This window comes from Lepisosteus oculatus, chromosome 5 (assembly GCF_040954835.1).
Source record: "Lepisosteus oculatus isolate fLepOcu1 chromosome 5, fLepOcu1.hap2, whole genome shotgun sequence".
NCBI classification, from domain to species: domain Eukaryota; kingdom Metazoa; phylum Chordata; class Actinopteri; order Semionotiformes; family Lepisosteidae; genus Lepisosteus; species Lepisosteus oculatus.
Window position 1 is genome coordinate 60003905 of NC_090700.1, and position 19199 is coordinate 60023103.

The 19199-nt window shown below is 40.7% G+C and overlaps 1 protein-coding gene across 1 annotated transcript in view; it reads right to left on the reverse strand.

The window, feature by feature from the left end:
* The window catches only part of gramd2aa (GRAM domain containing 2Aa), a 29253-nt gene extending 12153 nt beyond the window's left edge, over positions 1-17100 (reverse strand). Inside the window, exons 1-2 of the mRNA XM_069190759.1 lie at positions 17017-17100; positions 6689-6802 (exon numbers count right to left, since the gene is read on the reverse strand). Of these exons, the coding sequence (XP_069046860.1) occupies positions 6689-6792 (104 nt within the window). The 5' untranslated portion in view covers positions 6793-6802; positions 17017-17100. The remainder of the gene's footprint in view (positions 1-6688; positions 6803-17016) is intronic.
* Between the last annotated feature and the right edge of the window lie 2099 nt (positions 17101-19199).

A 19199-nucleotide genomic window follows, 5' to 3' on the forward strand; every position in this document is an offset into this window, starting at 1 on the left:
AGATATAAAGCAAAGCTGAGATATAGCTCCCTATGATTTGTCTACACTGTAGAGACCATCTTGGAATTTAACATTTCAAATCCTTGATTCTAAATAGCACTCCTTAAATTGAGCTTAAATTGGTTTAGTGTCTTACAGTCCTGGACAGGGAGTGCACATCGAGAATAGACTGGAGTGGTCTAGGAACACCGAGGCCATCTACAAGAAGGAACAGAGCCGACTTTACTTCTTGAGGAGGCTCAGGTCCTTCAATGTATGTAGTAAGATGCTACATATGTTCTGTCAGTCGGTGGTAGCGAGCGCCATTTTCTCCGCGGTGGTATGCTGGTTCTCTGGGATTAGAGCAGGGGATGCTAAAAGGCTGAACAAGCTCATTAGAAGAGCAAGCTCTGGCATTGGGTCTGACCTGGACTCCTTGGAGGTAGTGGCTGAGAGGAGAATGGTGTCCAAACTAGAGGCCATCATGGACAACATCTCCCATCCCCTCTATGACAGCTTGTGGAAATGAAGAGCACGTTCAGCAATAGACTGATCCATGCACGGTGCAACAGGGAGTGCTACAGGAGGTCATTCTTGCCTTCTGCCATAAGACTGTACAACGCACCCACCTTGTGTGTGGGCAGGGGCAACATTGACAGTGACCTGTTTTTGGACTAAATAGTAAACTATCTGCTTACATCTGGCTTTTCCTGTCTACAACTGTTTTTTTGTTTTTTGTGCAATATATGCCAGGGACCTGTGCAATACATTTATATTTATATTGTGCAATACGACTTTTTTGTGTACTGTTCTGTTCTGGTTTGTTCTTTGTGTGTTCTGGACTGTGAGCAACTCTTCTTAGCACACTTCTCACTGACTGTTCTGACTGTATTGTATTGTTGTATTATTGTATCATTTTGTTACACTGTGGCTGTGTTGTGTGTGTTAAGCTGCTGTTGCACTGCAATTTCCCTCACGGGATCAATAAAGTATCTATAGCAATGAGCCAGGTAGTAACCTGACTCAGCATCCAGACACGCAAATTCTGCTGATCAGGCTCAGGAGCTAGGAAATGAGTGACAAATGCTCAGTGTTATTCCATGCAGAGAGCTTCTTTCAGGACACTTTGCTTCAGAAAACCACTGGCCAGATCAGTAGCCGTTCACCAAGTGTGCACAGTCTGAAAACATCTTGCTCTAGGACAGGCTTGTGCAAGAACATTACTAAGAACTAAACATGGTGTTCTATTACTGTGCTGAAGGGACGGGACTTTAAGTAGGGGTTTTCACTGCATGAGAGAAACCCTTCATGGTACTTCTACTTACAGTGACATTCCCTGTTCAAAGAAAATAAATGAAGAAAATAAATTCATTATAGGGTGGGTGATGTGAAGATGGGACAGATATTCGCCTTACCGAGCCATGCTTCCAGAATCGTGTTTAAGTGTGAAGTCAAGAAAGGACCCCCTCCTTGCACCAAGGTACGGTTACTTTGGCACTTAATATATCAGATTAAAGAGTATTCAAATTCATCATACATCATTATATGTCTTTCAATAAATATATCATATAAACCCAGCCCAAATCGGTTCTGTTGGTTGGAACTTAACAAAGAACGCAGATGTAGGTGGGTCACATGCATTCTGAAGCACATTACTACTAACAGTACGTTACTAGTCAAGAGGTTTCTTCTTTTTGTTATTTATATATACCATATTTGAGTAGATGGTCCCAGAAGATACAGCTCTGCATAAGGGAGCTACACTGCGAATATTTTGTTGCTACAATGAACTAAACCGATTTTTTCAGGACTTCCTTATAAAGAAATGCTGTTTCCATTACAGGAAGGCTTTTTTTCAGTATTCTAACAAAGTCTGCTATGTGTAGATCTAATCTCGTCAATCAACACAGGACTTCAGTAAACCCAGTCACATGCCCTCAAAGAACCAGGCTGAATACCAGAAAAGCTGTAGTGACCTCTCTGGGCAGGACAGTAATATATCAGAGTGCATGTCTCCTTGGTTATAGAGACATAGCTTTTTTCTCTGAGCTTACAGTGTATCCACTTTGCAACAAATACTCCCACTTCATTCTCTATAATCTGCAATTAGTACAGTTCAGTACACAGATCTAGCACTATTTACAAGATGCCTTCAAACCTACATACTGTTCACCGTTTATATGAACTGACTTTCTTCTTTTAGACCTCAGTCCATGTTCTTTGCATCTAAAAATAGCCACGGTCCTCTCAGACAACCTTTAGTCATGGGATTCGTCTAGTGACCCCTCCCTGGACTCCCTCCTGTCTTTCCATGTGAAGAGACAAGTAATTACAGTGGATGAAACATATTAGATGAAGGGTCTGTTTTTGTACATATTGAAGCCTTTGAACCAAAGCTCTGAATTTCTAGTTTACTAGATGACCAGTCATGAGATCTTTTCAAAGTTTTCTTCTTTTCATTATTTTAATATTTCAAATTAATAGTGGAAAAGACAAAATACTCTCAGAACCACCTTGTCAAATAAGAGATTAATCCCACCATTAGTGTAACCAAGAGCCAAATAATTACCCTGTTCATTTGTTTTTTTTTTATATTCAGCGGTTTATAGTGTAAGGCCCATGGCACGGGTGAATGCTGATCTGAGATTGTAACAGGTGCCCTGACATGTTTTTCTGAACTTAGCCTGATGCTCTGGGGATAGTAAGAATGCCTTCTAGCCTCAGAGGAGCTGAAATTAATTTATTCGGAAAACAAAAACACCAGTTGACACGCTGAATTTGCGTGCATCAGTCAAGACAGACCTGTTTGCATGGATATTGGGCAAGGCAAAGACACATTTTTAATTAATGATTCTGAGGCTGTGTACATATTTTGAACGGCTTGTGTAAGCATTACACATTACCTTTTCCTATTAATTGCAGCCCTTGTACACATCAGCACATCACAGCAGCCTTTACATTCTTATCACCTTTCGCAGTTCTTGGAGTTTGAAATTTTTCCAACTGACTGGGCAGCCAAAGCACAGAAGGAACTGAATGGCACATTCGAGCCGACTTTCAGTTAAGATCAAGTAGTAGATGAAAGTCCTCGATTGTAAAGATATAAAAATGTACTGATTTCTTTTGGTGTGTATTAATCTGTCTGTAACATGGCAGCAAATGTTTAAAAAATATCCCTCAAGGATGAATGCAATACCAGAGATATGAAGAGGCAACTATCTGATTCAGTCTGCTTTGGGAATTTAAACACTTACTGTTTACTGTATATAGGCGGAGTGGTGGCACTCTGGCTAAGGATCTGCACCTGTGGCTGGAAGGTTGCCAGTTCATATCCTGTGGCCGGCAGAGGAATCCTACTCCATTGGGCCCCTGAGCAAGGCCCTTAACCCCAACTGCTCCAGGGGTGCCGTACAATGGCAGACCGTGTGCTCTGACCCCAAGCTTCTCTCCCTGTCTGTGTGTCTCATGAAGAGCAAGCTGGGGTCTGCGAAAAGACAAATTCCTAATGCAAGAAATTGTATATGGCCAATAAAGTGATCTTATCTTATACAACTGCTTTGGTGACAATGATTTGAAGTGGATGTGATGCCGGGCTTTTTAAAAGTTTGGCACTGTTTTGCTGTGTTCACAAGATGGTTATAAAGTCTCATGATACAGCTCTAATTGAAAAACACTTGAGTACAACAGGACATTGAATCAGTACTACAGGGTGTAACTGAAGAGGTATTAAGACTGTACATTCAAGTATTTGAAATTCAGTATCATCAATCTTACAGAAACTAATGGGGAAAAAAAGCCAACCTGATCTCAAAGTGTAATTAATTCCCCTACTGACATTTTGCCATTTGGCTTTTGAAACAGACAAGGAAAAGGGCTCCTCACTATCTGCTCTATATTTTAAAAGGTAGAGAGTTACAACACTGCGCTAAGATTGAAGAACATCTCTCCGTCACTCTGGGTTCATGGCCAGTGTGCAGTGCATATTCAGAAAGTAATTAAAACGGAAGGAGAATCTAAATGTGGAAAGGGAACACCTGCAGTGACAGGAAATGCAGGCTTTCAAATAAATTATTGAAAGGTACGAGGAAAGAAGGAGCACAGAGCCATGATCGATGTGCCAGGAGGATTCTGAAAGCAACAGAGTTCTGAACTGTAACAGATCGGGGATACAGGACTGTTCTCCATGCAGTCCCCATTGTCAGGTAGAGCAAGCTCAGCCGCCTCAGTAGAAAGAGGCCTGTGGTTGTGTCCTGTTTCACAGCAAAGTAAAGAGCTCTGGTATGAGGTTTGGTCTTGGCCTTCATTCTTTAAAAGTGTACTTACAGTATGCTGCAAATGTGTGCAGGACAAATACGGGTTACTTCAGCATTAGGTTATGTGCATTAAAAAAATGGTACACGTGTTACTAATTATTTGTGGTAATGAGGTATTTTACCATTTCTGCTCATCTCCTGTTGCAGTCAGGTTTTATCCAAATAAAAAAGAGCTACATAGATCTGTCGATACTTTCCAGTCCCTGGAAACAGTTTATCTGTCTTCAGTGCATCTCAGATTATCATTTTTATTTTCTAACATTTTCTTTTGTGTAAGAAAATGTATTTTCTTCCAATTTTTGCCTTATTTGTTTCTATAACACTTCCTTAGTAACAAAGACTTTTAATTGGTTTAAAACTAATACAAAAAGAAACTTTTTTTTTACGAATTCCAGAACACAAAGAGTTACGCAAACCAACCAAAACACACAAAATCATACGGCAGAGATGTTGCTAACGATCACAGTCTGTTGCTATGGAATGGCACGTTAGATGCATTTGGGTGTGGCATGCTCTTTCTAAATCAGAAAGTACCGGCCCTTTCTGTGAACACAATACGTCTTGGAGTCTGAAGAAGTGAAAAGAAAAACCTGTGATGTCATTTGTGTGGGTGTGAAGTATCAGCCTGCTTACATGAAAATGTTCAAATATTAAGAAAAACTAACAAAACATGAACACTAAACACAGCAACGTGTGGGAATGTCACACTACTCCTGCTATGACTTTGTTACATTTTGAGTGGTTTCAAAAAAGTCTTAATGGACCTGTTTTCATCATATTAAAACCTGCTCTCCCACAAGAGATCTCTCCCAACAAGCACAATAGGGGGGCCAGGAAACCGGTCTGAACTTGTGCTGAAGAAGAGGAAGAGTCATGTGTGAAAGAATAAGAATGAAATGTGAAATATCGTCCATGAGGCTTGGCATTTCAGAACTTGTTAGCTACTGAAAGAAACCAGCACAAGGGGGCCAGGAGTTTGAAATTTTTCCAACTGACTGGGCAGCCAAAGCACAGAAGGAACTGAATGGCACATTCGAGCCGACGTTCAGTTAAGATCAAGTAGTAGATGAAAGTCCTCGATTGTAAAGATATAAAAATGTACTGATTTCTTTTGGTGTGTATTAATCTGTCTGTAACATGGCAGCAAATGTTTAAAAAATATCCCTCAAGGATGAATGCAATACCAGAGATATGAAGAGGCAACTATCTGATTCAGTCTGCTTTGGGAATTTAAACACTTACTGTTTACTGTATATAGGCGGAGTGGTGGCACTCTGGCTAAGGATCTGCACCTGTGGCTGGAAGGTTGCCAGTTCAAATCCCATGGCCGGCAGAGGAATCCTACTCCATTGGGCCCCTGAGCAAGGCCCTTAACCCCAGCTGCTCCAGGGGCGCCGTACAATGGCTGATCCTACACTCTGACCCCAAGCTTCTCTCTCCCTGTCTGTGTGTCTCGTGGAAGAAATACAAGAAATTGTATGTGGCCAATAAAGTGATCTTATCTTACAAGGAATGGCTCCCAGCACAATAAGGAAGAGGTCATCTGAGCTGAGCGCTACCCTTGCAGTCACAAATAACTTGTGAAGTCACCAATTCATGAAATGAAACTCAAAGAGCATAAGGCCAAATAATGAGACAGAAGGCAAAAAATGTAGTATGTGTATGTAGTATGAAAATGTGTCTTCTTAAAATGTAGTAATTAAAAGGGGGAGGGAAATAAATAGAGAAATCTGACCTTACGTGTAAAAGTTAAATACATTAAGCCCACTTCAGAGGTTCATTCATGTTTGCTACAGGGGTCCCTGTTTTCTACTTTTCAGACTTCTTACATACAGTATCATACATAACGTGCTTCATTTACTGCACTGTTTGTGCTTAGACTAAAACAATTTCTAGTATTATACAAGTTGGAAGTGTGCACAGGTCTGGACATAGGGGAGAGACACACTACAGTGTTGCACAGTTTGTCAATGAGCCTCAGACCCCTGTGCAGGTCAGACAGGTTTCCCCAAAACACTCACTCTCTGGCCTCCTGCTGGGACACTACATTACATTACGGGACTTTCCTGAAGGAACACGCATCCAATTGGTAAACAGGAAGGTAACGGCACAAATGAGATAAAAAAGCCAGAATGGTGTGCAATATATGCTAGGGGCTTGCGCAATTTATTTTTATATTTCTAATTTTTTGTATACTGTTCTGTTTTTTTTATATTATGTATGTGAGCAACTTTTTTTTAGTGCACTTCTCACTGACAGTACTGATGGTATTGTATGTTTGTACTGTTGTATTATTTCGCGACACTTTGCTCTGTTGACTGTGCTAAGCTGCTGTCGCAGAGCAATTTCCCTCACGGGATCAATAAAGTATCAGTCTTCGATAATGAGCGACTTGCCTGCACTGAGGGAGGGTCTGGCTCTCTCCCTCCTTGGTGGGCTCCCCCTCATTCTGGAAGGCCAGGAAGCTGATGTCCTCACTAAGCTCCTGCTGCTCGCTCATTGCCTTTGGCCTGCGCACAAAAAAAAGCACAAGAGAAAGAGTGTGAAACGTTTTATACACCTATTTATACACCATCTCGGGCGCAGCTCGACCCTGGGAAGCAGGACATGGTTCACGCGCCAGTATTGAACTAGAGCTGTGATAAGGCTCTAACATTGAGCTGAACTCAGCTGAGCAGCACTACAAACCCGTGTGCTTTCCCACATCCTATTGTGGTCTTTCGGACTGGGGTCGTGTGCACAAAGCACAGCCCAGCGCTGCCGGAGCGGAAGGCAAAGGAAACTCGTTGCTTCCTGATCTGCCTATTCTGGGGGCTATATTTGCTGTCTTGGTTTCCCGGGGGGTGGGGGGGGGCAAGAGCTTATTTTGTTATTTGAAGTTTATTTGTTTTAGGGGTTCCTTCTTAGAAGGTCCTGGCAGGTTTGTTTTTTTTCCCCTCAGTTAAGTTTCTTTTCTCTTGATTCCCACACACTGGATGGGCCTCCAGAGAAAGGAGAGATGCACTCACCCACCACTAAGGGTCTTAGATCTTCCCCCACTGACAAATAACAGCATATCGTTGCTGTCTGGCCAAACACCCGTCCCTCGCCACGCGGAGGTGTATGCTAGTCGTGGGACAAGAGCTCGTCTGAAACGCAGCCCTGTGAGAGGACCTGATCTGGTTTGGGCAGAGGGTTTCCAAAACACTTCCCACCAGATAGGAAGCGAAAGACCGCCTCTGGTATCATTTCTTTGGAAACTGAAATTTCAAAGGGGTGCACTGCTCTAAATAAACACCACCTTCCTTCCTCCTTTAAAAAAAAAACTGCAAACGGACTTTCTGGGAAACCAGCCTTAATATCTAAAACACAGCATCATTAAAATTCACTTAATTTGTCTAAACAGCAGGAAAGGCCTTTATCTGGGGCTGTTTGAATGTCATTAATATTCAAACAGCTGGAGATTAAATGGAGCATGCACAGGGTAATGGGAAACTGGGCACCTTTATCCACAAAGATTCTCTCTGGGAAATCTAGCCAAAAGGTACTTTCTTTCTTTCACAAGCTGTGTGAAGAATGATCCTTGAAGCAGGTGGAGTTTGACAGATAACTGTATCAAACAGAGACTTTAAGGTGAAGGTTGCACTTCATAACTGCAGGCTATTCTCCTGACTCTGCCTGAATTAATTAACTGCAGGGCGGAACAGAAATTGTCAATTTCCTTGAAATCTTTTGTCACCTTAAATATTTTTTCCCATTAACTCTATTTCCCAGGACGTCTTCCTCTGGTTCTCCTGTAACTGAGTTGCTCTTGACAGTGTGTAATGACAACAAGTGGATCTACCTTCATACCAAAGTGCTTAAGGGAAATAGTTAAATCATCTGTAGAAAAAAAAATGACAGTTGATAAGAGGTCAGTTAGCTCAGTTGGTTAGAGCATGGTGCTTCAACCCAGCTACTCCAGGGTTGCTGTATAAATGGCTAACCCTGTGCTCTGACCCCAAGCTTCTCTCCCTGTCTGTGTGCCTCATGGAGAACAAGCTGGGGTATGCAAAACAGACAAATTCCTAATGCAAGAAATTGTATACAGCCAATAAAGTGATCTGATCTGAAATTCATATTATCCAGAAGGATCATCAATAAATGTTTACATCCCTGTATCCTGGCCTTCAATGTAAGTGAAATGTGATTATCTTGACATTATACAGTACACAGTGATATAGAATCTGAAAGTGTTCTTAGAGCCAAAATGGCTGAAAGAAGGTCTTAGGTGCAGTAATTCCAAAGATTTAGGTGTACAGATGTTTCGCCAGACCACGACAGAGGCAGCTGGAGTGAACTGGGTGATGAACAACGACAGTACGAATGTCATTCCCTCCTGAGCATGATCATTTCAGAGCTGTCAGAGAGCCATCAACAAAATCAAAGCCCATGATAGCAGAGAGAAATATAGAGAGCAGCATTTGAAATATTTCTTCTTTTTGAAAGGCTGCTTAGGAAACAAATATCGTGTAGGATTAGAAAACGTTTAAATGTATTTACAATACCATTTTTCATATTATCATTAAAAAAGTAAACCAATAATGTAAAAGCTGAAGGAATTAACTATTTTTTGTCTAGGGCCACATGCTTCCAATTTTCATTTAAATATCTAGTGCTGTTGTATGGTCACACAGAGCCTCAGGTATATATCTTATGTGGGATGAAGATAAATATAAAAAAAGGGAGTGATTCTCATTTATATCTGCCTCTACTCGTAGATGAAATGCATTCTCTTCACTCTGAGCTGAAAGACACGCGGATCTGAAGCACTGTAGCATTTGAGGTATTTGCACTGATGCAATTAAATCAGCAGCTGCCAGGATACACCAAAACATGCTAAAGTAAATGAGAATGACCACTTGTTTGAATATTTCCAGGACAAGCAAATAGGTTCGGGAACAGCTATTACTGACTTTGAAAATCTCAGAAGATTTTATTCAAAAGAGCTCAGAGGTAATACAAAGAGCCATTGTACCTGGGCAGACAGTGGGAGGAATAAAATAATACAAGGAAATATTATTTTCACAAATTAAGTATGCTGCATAAAGACAATGAATGTGTTCTACAAATGCTATGAAAGTCATTTAGGTCAAATATAAGTTTTATATCTGAAAGAAGTGGCACATTTGTATATCTGTGTATCTGGGTATATCTGTGCCAGTACCTTTAGAGGTGTTATGTTCTTAGCAAAACAAGCTGTGCTATGCAAATCCAAGCTTTAGAGCTACCTCAACAGAAATAAAAGAGGAATACTTTCACTCACATTATGCAGGCGACACCTTTCAGGATAACCTCAAATGAAGCAGTGCGGTGTACAGTACAAATGATTCTTCCTACACACAAAAAATGATATGAGATGAATTTGTACTGTAATCATGCCATCTACAGTAGTATTGTATTAAAACTAATAAGAAAAAAGTGTCTCACTCTATACTGGGGTTACAAATAAAAAAAACATGCTTGCTACAGACCATCAAATTCAAATATCAATTGTAATGCAGACTTACATAACAAAATCACGAAAGTATGTGTAAAGAAAGTGGTCATCTTGGGAGAATTTAAAATCAATGTCAACAACCAAAACTGAAATGACAGACAGAGACAGCAACTGCTTTTGCACTGCCTGTATTAATCACGTCCTCGAGGAAATGCAAAAACAAAGATGAGAAAATCAATAAAGGCCGCGTCTACTAGAGAAGTAAAATGTGATAGGAAGAATGTGGAATCAGTAGGAAATGGACAGCAACATTTTGAAGATACTCTTCTTCAAGCACAAAACAGATTTGTTCCAAAAGTAAACAAAGCCTTGACGTGTAGTGGCACCAAATATTTTAATAAATCAAGAATAACAAAATGAGAAAGCACTTAACTTGAGCCAGGTTTAATAACCATCGATCAGATACAAAACTGTCTTAAAACAATGTGCTAAGAGGGTAGACTATAAGGATACCCGATTCAAGTATTTAAGTGCTGTAAACATACAGCACGGAACTCAAGTGGAAAACTACTAAAACAACAGTGCATTTGAAACTTAGAGTAGGAGTCACTTTTTACATACTGTAAAGGGATGTGGGAACCTGTACAATTTATCTAGCCATGACTCAAAAGCAGCTGGATGTGATTCTTAGATAAATTAGCTACTCATAACCAAAATGAGCTAGATAGGCCAAGTGGCCTTCTTTCATTCGTTTTTTTCCACCTCTTTCAGGTAGACAAAGTTACTAAACAAGTTCTCCTAGAGACAGTTAAAACTCAGAAATACGAGAGCAGTCGCATGTAGGATATTGCTTGGCTACACCTGGTAAAGTAGCTTCCAATACTATGCCACACTCCAGTCATGCTTTTCTCATCAAGGCCTGACCCCAGGCTCATCCATCTGGGGTCATTCCAGGTTCACCGGTTCAACAGCTCAATAACACCCAATTCAAACTTTCTTCAGAGGAGAAATAAATTCTCCTAACAAATTCTGTTTGTCCCAAACGCACATTTCACAATTCTGTGTCTGAATCCAACATGAAAATGGGAGAATCTTCAAAATGACAGAGTTTGACAGAGGAAACAAAACAGCAAGACTGAACATCTCAGCACAGACTAACACACAGAGCCCTTGCTGTGGACATCTTGTGAAGGTTAATGAACAGCCTTCAGAATCTCAGCTGCCACACTTTATCCTCCTAGTTATTAAACAACATTAAATAGACTGTCACAAGACTACTGCAAATCCAATTACTTTAATCTAGTTACTCGGTTCTGGAGAGCACTCTGTTAAAGGCACAGCCTCCTTTTTTCTCTTACCTTCTTTTGACTTCCACCTCACACTCACGTATTCACCTATGTGGCTCGGTGCAGGTCAGATAATGTCATGCATTACTCAAAAAATGAATAGTTCAGATCTGTCCTAGTGGTTGACTTTTTGTAGCAGCTCCAATCCTTCCACAGTCCTGTCCCCTCCAAATTTGTTTTGCATCTTTTTGAGGGGAAATATATTTCCTCTTGATGTGGGCAGTGTGTATACATCTTTGGGTGACAAGCTACTGTATGTCTTTGACACCTACAGTAATTAGCAGACGCTGTTTGTCTGCTAACATTAAGTTTTTTTTGTTTATTCTTTGCCAAAGACTGCAATGTCAAGTGCAAGTATTTTCTCTGCATCACCTGAAACTAATATAAGCAAGCTGTTTGCACAGTTTCTGCACTTTTATAGAAAAAGAAAACAGCTTCAAAGTTTGCAATTGACTTACTTTGCTTCAGAATTAATGTTTTTTAATGTTGCAAAAACTGGTGAGAGTTCAAATAAAATTGGACTTTATCTACAGTAGAAAATTGTTTGGTACATGTTCCTCATATCTATCAGCTAGTGGGAAAACAACTACAGAACCAAGTAGGCAAAACTTTTCACCGTCACTAGGTCTGTCAGTTGCTAACCCCAAGCTGACATGCTAAATACGGTAAGTTTGCTGAGGTATTTTAAAGTAAATTAACCAACACAACTTTGGCAGCCCAAAGTAAATGGTGGTTAACTGATAATTATTTCTTCCCCAAAACACTCAAATTCTAATAAGCAAAAAAAACAGGGATTTGTTCAATAATACTTTATTATCATCTGTCGCCAGAAAAATACTGTAGATTTCCCTATTTTCTAAACATTTTATTTTGGATGAGTTATTTGGAAAAACAAAGTTCTTCTTTTGTCTCAGTAAGAAGTCAAGCACTTGATCTATGTTGTGTTTTCCTTTTTCTGATGCAAATATAAGAAAATACAGCACACATGGAAATGAACCCTGTCAGATGTTTGTGTCCATTTGAACAGCAGTCATCCATTGACAAGCCAGCTCTTTCAAGATAGATACTAAATGTTTTTTTTTCATAAAGCTTTGAAACCCGGGCATGAAATCACTGTAAATGTAGAAACTAGCAGCTAAAAGGAAAACAAATATAGACAGGGCTTACATCTGTTGTCACTATCACGCCTTTGAAACATCTCTTTCACTCTTCTCTCATGGATGAAATCATCGAGAACAGCAAGTGGACTCATCTGCTGCCTATACTTGAATGCGCTGTACAATGCTTTTGCACACTGAATTCCAATGAAGTGTTTTCGAGGCAAAAACTCAATCTAAATACAATGTTTCCACCACTTCAACAAGAAGCACTTCAAACTCGGAATAAAATACAATTGCAGCTGTTTGCTCAGCTCTGTATATTCAATAACACAATGTGTACCTGCAGAGCGAAATTAAGTGAAGTGGTTTTAGAGAGAGAAAATGAATTAGAATTGATTTCTGCTTTGACCAGTTAAAGGGAATATCACTGTCAAATAAGCTTAATATATGGATGCGATCAAACATTTGGCCAGTATTTGTGCAAACATTTTTGATCAAACATTATGTCTCTTCAAAAGTCTAACCTTTAAGTCTTGCTGCCACAAATTAAATTTATAAAGGAGTATCAAGCCCTGAATTGTGGGATCCATTGTTTTACATATTATCCCTTTATTTTAGTGTGAGGTTATTTCATTTTTTCAGTATTTAACAATTGCAAACCATCAAATCTAAACCCGCATTCCACGTCCTTTGAAGAAAGCTTACAATACAGTAACGTCTCAAAATGTCACCGAATTCTGCTGAAAATTTGATCGGTTTGATTCAAATCAATGCCAATACACACCTACAAATATTGCCATTTATATGGTTAAAAGAGAGATAGGCATGCACTCAGACATATGAAGCCTGTGATATGTGCAAAATGAGAGACATCCTTTTAAAAGTGACAGCCAATCAGGAAACAACAAAGGGAATGTCTGGGTTCTTACTTGTCAAATCACGTAGTACATATTTCCTTCTGTGCTGAAACTAATACTATACCTTAGACGAACAATGTCTCGATATCTCTCAGGTCTTAATGGCCCTAGCACCTGTTACAACAATGACTGAATAAGACAAAAAGGGAATTATATAATAATGACTTGATATAGCCTAACCCATAACTATCATTTGATTCGCGCAGCTGAATTAATACACTATCGCTCAAATGCTCCTTCCTGGTTTCCTTACCACAATAAGGGGGCAGATACTTTCTATTGTAAATGCATGCTTTATGTTTGGCTAAGAGAACATTAATGTTATATTGATACAGCTTATACCATTTACGTAACAAACCCCATTACAACAGCTGTAAAGCGGGCAACAAATATGCTGTCATAATGGCTACATCTGTATGCAAGCACAATACCTTGGCCCAGAGTAATGGAAAGAGGACAAAACACTGCCTGGAGAGTGTAGGAGCCAGCTGGATTCTGGGAGAGCACACTTTGCATTCCATGTACAAGTTATTGTTTTTTTCATAACCCTCACAGGTGCATAATGTAAACCAGCTTCTAAGCCATCCAGGGGCTGATAAATATCACAAAGCAAGGACAAGGGGCTCTCTGCTCTAAACATGAGTCAGACAATCTCTCAGACAACGTTTACTTCTAGAGATGTTTGCAATGAAAAATATGGATGAAGAAGTATCGGGAAGATGACAAAACACTGTCATACCTTAGGTTGAATCCTGACATGAATACAGAGATGCCAGTCTAAACTGCTTTTATAAGGACACTGCCAGGTTAAAGATCCCTTCAAATATGAACTGCGGTTTAACATCCCCAGCTTTATGTTTAACATTCAAAATACTGGCATGCCCTGGGGATTTACCTTCAAGAGTCCTCATGTGCCATTCTGTTTTAGTAGTTCATCAAAATCCCCAAAACTGAAATGAACGGTTAATAACACAAGTGAAACAGTAGTTTTATGATCGATCATATTACCATGCATCCTAGCCTGTTAACTCTGTACATCCCACCTTCTCTTCCTTTCCTGCACAGCTCAGATCCACAGTAACGCGAGAGCCTCTTTGCCTCTGCTCCTTTGTAAAGTGTTGATCAGACAAACCAAAGACTGCAAATTAGGTCCAGAAGAAGACATTCTGAGGCCGTCCTTCACAGCGCGTTATGAATGATTCAGCTGTTTCCAACCCTGACAACCTTTAATCTCCAGGAATTCCAACTCTCTTTTGATTTTGCTCAGCCTGAGCTCTCATTTGTGAAGCTGAACTCAAGTACTGTATATTAACTGGTTTAAGATGCCTGTAAAGTCTGCAGGGTAGGGCGGTGGTGTAATAGGACTGCCGCTTCACAGGTCTTGGGTTCTGGTTCAGATTTGGCCTGGGGCACCTTCTGTACGGACTTTGAAATCGTGCTTTTTTCAAGTGTGCGTATACGGTTTCTGCGCATACCGCTTCCTCCCACCTTCTAAAGACATGCTGCTAGGTTTTTGCTACACCGCCTTTAAAAGTGGCTTCTCAAAGCTCTTTAGAGGATGTAAAAAAGCGCACAATGAGAGGAGACAGCATGATTACACTATTAAATTAAGAGACTGGAATACAGTAGGAAAGCAAAGGGCGCAGACGCAGAACCAGCCCTTCTAAAGAAGAAGAGGGCTTGATTTCAAAGTGCTCAGAGAATATGACTCTCTGATACCCGCAGGGAAAGAAAGCCAGAGCTTTGGTGTGCAGCAGGAGAAGGCCCTGTTGCCCACAGAGTGTAGACGGGCTTAGGGGACAGACAGGAGACCAGAATTAGAAGAGCAAAGGTTGGGAGGTGGTGAGTAGAATGTAGTCAGACAAGTAATGAGGTGGCGAGTCATGTAGGGCCTTATAGGTGAGCATGAGGATTTTGAAGTTGACAAAAAATGTGATAGGCAGCCAGTGCGATGTCTCCAGGAGGGAAGTAATGTGATCACTTACTTAAGAATTGGTCAGGATTCTGACTGCCGAATGCTGGACAAACTGAAGTTTGTTGCAGTTAAAGCGTATTGGGTTTCAAAGCTTATTTGTAGGCCCATTTTTCACTCTGTGTCTGCAGTGTTAGACTCACTGTGACTAATATGAAGACATATTTAAGATGTGTTGGAGAGGCATTTCTCTAATATGACCATTTCTGGTTATCCATGCATAGCGTGTAGTGACAAAACACAATACTCTTTAATGCCTGAGCTCATACAAAAAAGCAACAAAGGTTTATCACAAGGGGGTTTAACTAAATCTTTAGCAATAAAATGTCTACAAAGCAAACTGTAAATATAATCTGGATGCAAACTACATTAACTCGGACTTTCTACAGATTAAAAAGAGATGAGCTGAGATGTTACAACGGTGATTTCGAGAAAGATTATTCAAATACATATACTTCATAAATGGATTTCCCCCCCAGTGCACAGCTAGTTGGAGCTGGAGTTATATTTTAAGTGAAGCAGTTTTTTTTGCACCCATTCGCTGGTTAGGGTTTATGGGTCATAGCAGCTGTTATTAACACTACTTCTTTACTACACTCAAGCAGTTCTGTAAGGAGCCTTGTCAGATCTTCCTTTAATACTGGAATATGCAAAATGATCAATCCAATCAAAGGATTAGACAAAAGAAAAGAGCTCCTTCACATAACCTCTACGAATTTATCAGATGTTCATATGGCATGTGAGGAATTGAGCAATACCTTGTGGGTTTATTAGTCAACACAGAAGTAAATACACAATACGTGCACATGACATCTTCAGCGTTTCTGAACAACAGAAGCCCCATTCTCGAGACCTAGCAAATACCCAGTTGAGCTCAACTAACAAGTGACAAGAAATCTGGATGAAAGTTACAGCAGGAAAATATATGGCCATTGAGGGCTTAAGTGTTGTTCTGCTCTGACATTATTAGCTCCGCTTCCGAACTTTAATTAATCTCCTGTTACCCGTAAAACTTATTTTTTCCACTTTTCACACAGCGATCAAACAGCCGCAGCACGCCAGTACTGATTAAAGTCGCGGGGGTGTCGGATTGTACTATGCTTGTCTTAGTCTGTCAACACCGGCCGGTGTCAATCTGCCTCAGGTGAGGAATCTCCCGAATTGATTGTTAGGCGCTACAGTCACAATGGAAATAGGACAGACCACATGTGTAAACCTCTGGCAAATTAGATAGAAGGAGCCAGTATTTGAGGAGGGTAGACGTAACCTTCTGGGAACCGAAAGGTATTTAAACGGTTGTAATCAGTAATCAGTCACAGTAACGAGTTTAAACGAGACGCCTTTTAATCTTTTGATTGATGTTTTCAAGCTTTCCACTGTACAGGAACACAACGTCCATGATAATCCAAAATAGTACTTTTTTTCCAGGGTAACTACTGTACTAGAAACTCGTCTGTCACAGAAAAAAAAAGTTAAATGTCCTTACCGATTGTCTGAAAGTAAAACTATAGGTAGCCGTTTTAATATCTCACTTTTGTGCGTGAGTTGTACTCTTGAGAATATACTGTATGAAGTTGACTAATGACAGCTCTCGCCCTCTCTTTGAGACTTTCCAGCAGTCTCCCCAATCTCTATTCACACGAAGGGCACTTTTCGTTGTTAAAGCCTGCCTCCTGTTTAAATGCCTGAGGTCGGATTCTATGGCAGATGAAATAAAGACAAGAACGCGAAAATAATCCGCCCGCTAAAGGGCCGTTATTTCTGATAATGCGGCGACTGCACAGGGAGCATTTTAAAGCAGACTGGCGACAGCGCGTTGTTTTCCACGAGCACTGAACTGCCGCAGCACTTAACTCAGAAAAGCGGGCAAACGAATGAGCGTTGAGGATTGCTGGAAAATTGGGATGGCGTTTGAGCCACGGTTTCTGTACCTCCACTGCTCCGGAGCGCCGTGCGTCTCCCCACTTCGCCGCCAGCGGCAGTCATTTCTTCCGGGGACCGAAAATAGGACAGGAGTCAGAGCCCTGCAGCATCTTGGCAGAGCGCGTAGAAAGCCAAAGCTCCAAGCACAGAGAAAAACGCAGCAAAAAAAAAACAAACACCACACGAACAAATTAGAAAAAAAAAAACTTGCGAGTTCCCGAGCTGTCAACAGCGAGGCGGACGCGCCGAGGAGGCTGGGTTTCTGATCGCGAACTGGCGGCGCTGGTGCGCAGGAGGCTGGAGTGGGCTGTGGCTTCACAGGGGCTCCCCCCCGCAGAGCTTTAAGGTAATCTAGGCGGCTCAAAGACGGGTTCAAACCCCGGGGCAAACACGTAATTCATCCTTACTTGGCGAATTCCTTAAAGCCTCGAAACAAGTTACAGCACCGTCCTGTTTTAATCCTCCCTCCGCTTCTGTTTCTAATATCCGGATAGTACAGGGGTGTTTTGTGAAAAGCTAAATGAGGTGCGTCGCTTTCTGCTAAACTGGAGTTCCTCAGAACAAAGTGCCTTTACCCGTAGTATCCGTAGATGATTTGAACGAGCTGTACGGAACAGGCTGTAAAAAGTCGAAAGGATCATTACTCATTTTTGTTCAAGCGCGGCAGCGCTGTGGTGATATTGTAGCAAATTTTTATAATAATCACTGCGAAAGATGGATGACAAAAGTGATGGAAGTGGATAGAATGTACGATAGCGATTTCTTTCTGGCCAAGATTACTTCTTTGGGCAAACCAGTGAGACTGGCTATTTTATTCGGCGTTAACTATCTTAGAACAATAAATATGAAAGGGTTTGCATATTTTACGTTACAAGATACCAGGCTATCGTCCACCTGATTGCCTAGTTTTAGGAACCCCGAAAAGGAAAATAGGATTGTATTGTGCCACAGATCGGGAGTTTCCAACAGGATTTTTGTACACGTGCATTCCTAAATTACAGAAGTTGGGCAGGGAAGACAAAGCAGTCTCTCATAAAATAATGACGAAGCTGAAAATCCATACTCTGGTTGAACACAACCAACCATTGAATTAACAGGGAACCCAGTGTACTGTAACATTTTAATTTTGCTTGCATTTTTCTCCAATACACTACTTAATAGGTCAGCTGTGAAGAAAGAGTGGATGAAGTGATAAGTTAATTGGCAATGAACCACGTAAATTATCCGTTCGTAAAAATACAGACGTTAATTGTACCGAGTTAATCAAGACGAGACGAAACGATCGTTGAACACTTTTTAAATGTCTTCTGTCTATTATGACTTTATCTAAGACTAAATCATGAAATCTATATAAAAGGGCTTTTCATTTACACTTAAGAAGAATATGGCAAATACTCACAAATGTGAGTTTTAAAGAAATTAACATTTTTAATTAGGTGCATCAAACAAGAAAACGTCCTTATGCTTTGAAGTATGAGCTCCAAGAAATCAAGTAGATTTTAAAATGCCAAAAAAACAAATACCATACCAAAGACCATTTATGACACATTCGTTACTGATCGTGTCATTTTTCTTTTTCCCAGGGTGACCATAAGAGATCAAGTTTGCAGGTTCTTTAAACAAAGACAGGCCAGCTGTCCGCATTGAAAATCTCACTGTATAATCCACACTTCAGGAACGCTCTTTCTTAAAGGGCATTTTGCAGACCTCCCAGTCTCGGTGTGTTTGGCTCCTACAGACTCCTCTGGAAAATCTCTAAGGGCCCAGGGCCCCCAGACCTCTCGGTCAACATTTCTTATCTAACCTCTTGTCACCCAGTTCCATTATCTCCACTCCAGTGGAGTTCAAGGATATCACACCTTTCTGAATTCCAAGCATAAAGGGAAAACAAAGACAAAGTCTCCCGAGCTCTTCGCACTGTCAGGTGCGCCTTAGAGAACCAGTTCATATCTACTATGTAATGTTTTATCTCCTGGCTGTCACATGATCCTTGACAGAGTACTTTCCACAGACACCGTTTTGAATGGCACATCACTCAAAGCTAGGTGGCATGAAGAGTGCAGGGGGAAGCAATTAAGTGTCGCACTGGCAAAAGGCAAAGCCCTGATACTGCACTAAGTCATATTTCTTTTCATTCAGTACAGACTGGAATACTGCACATATGAAACAGATTAATAATAAACTGCCTCGA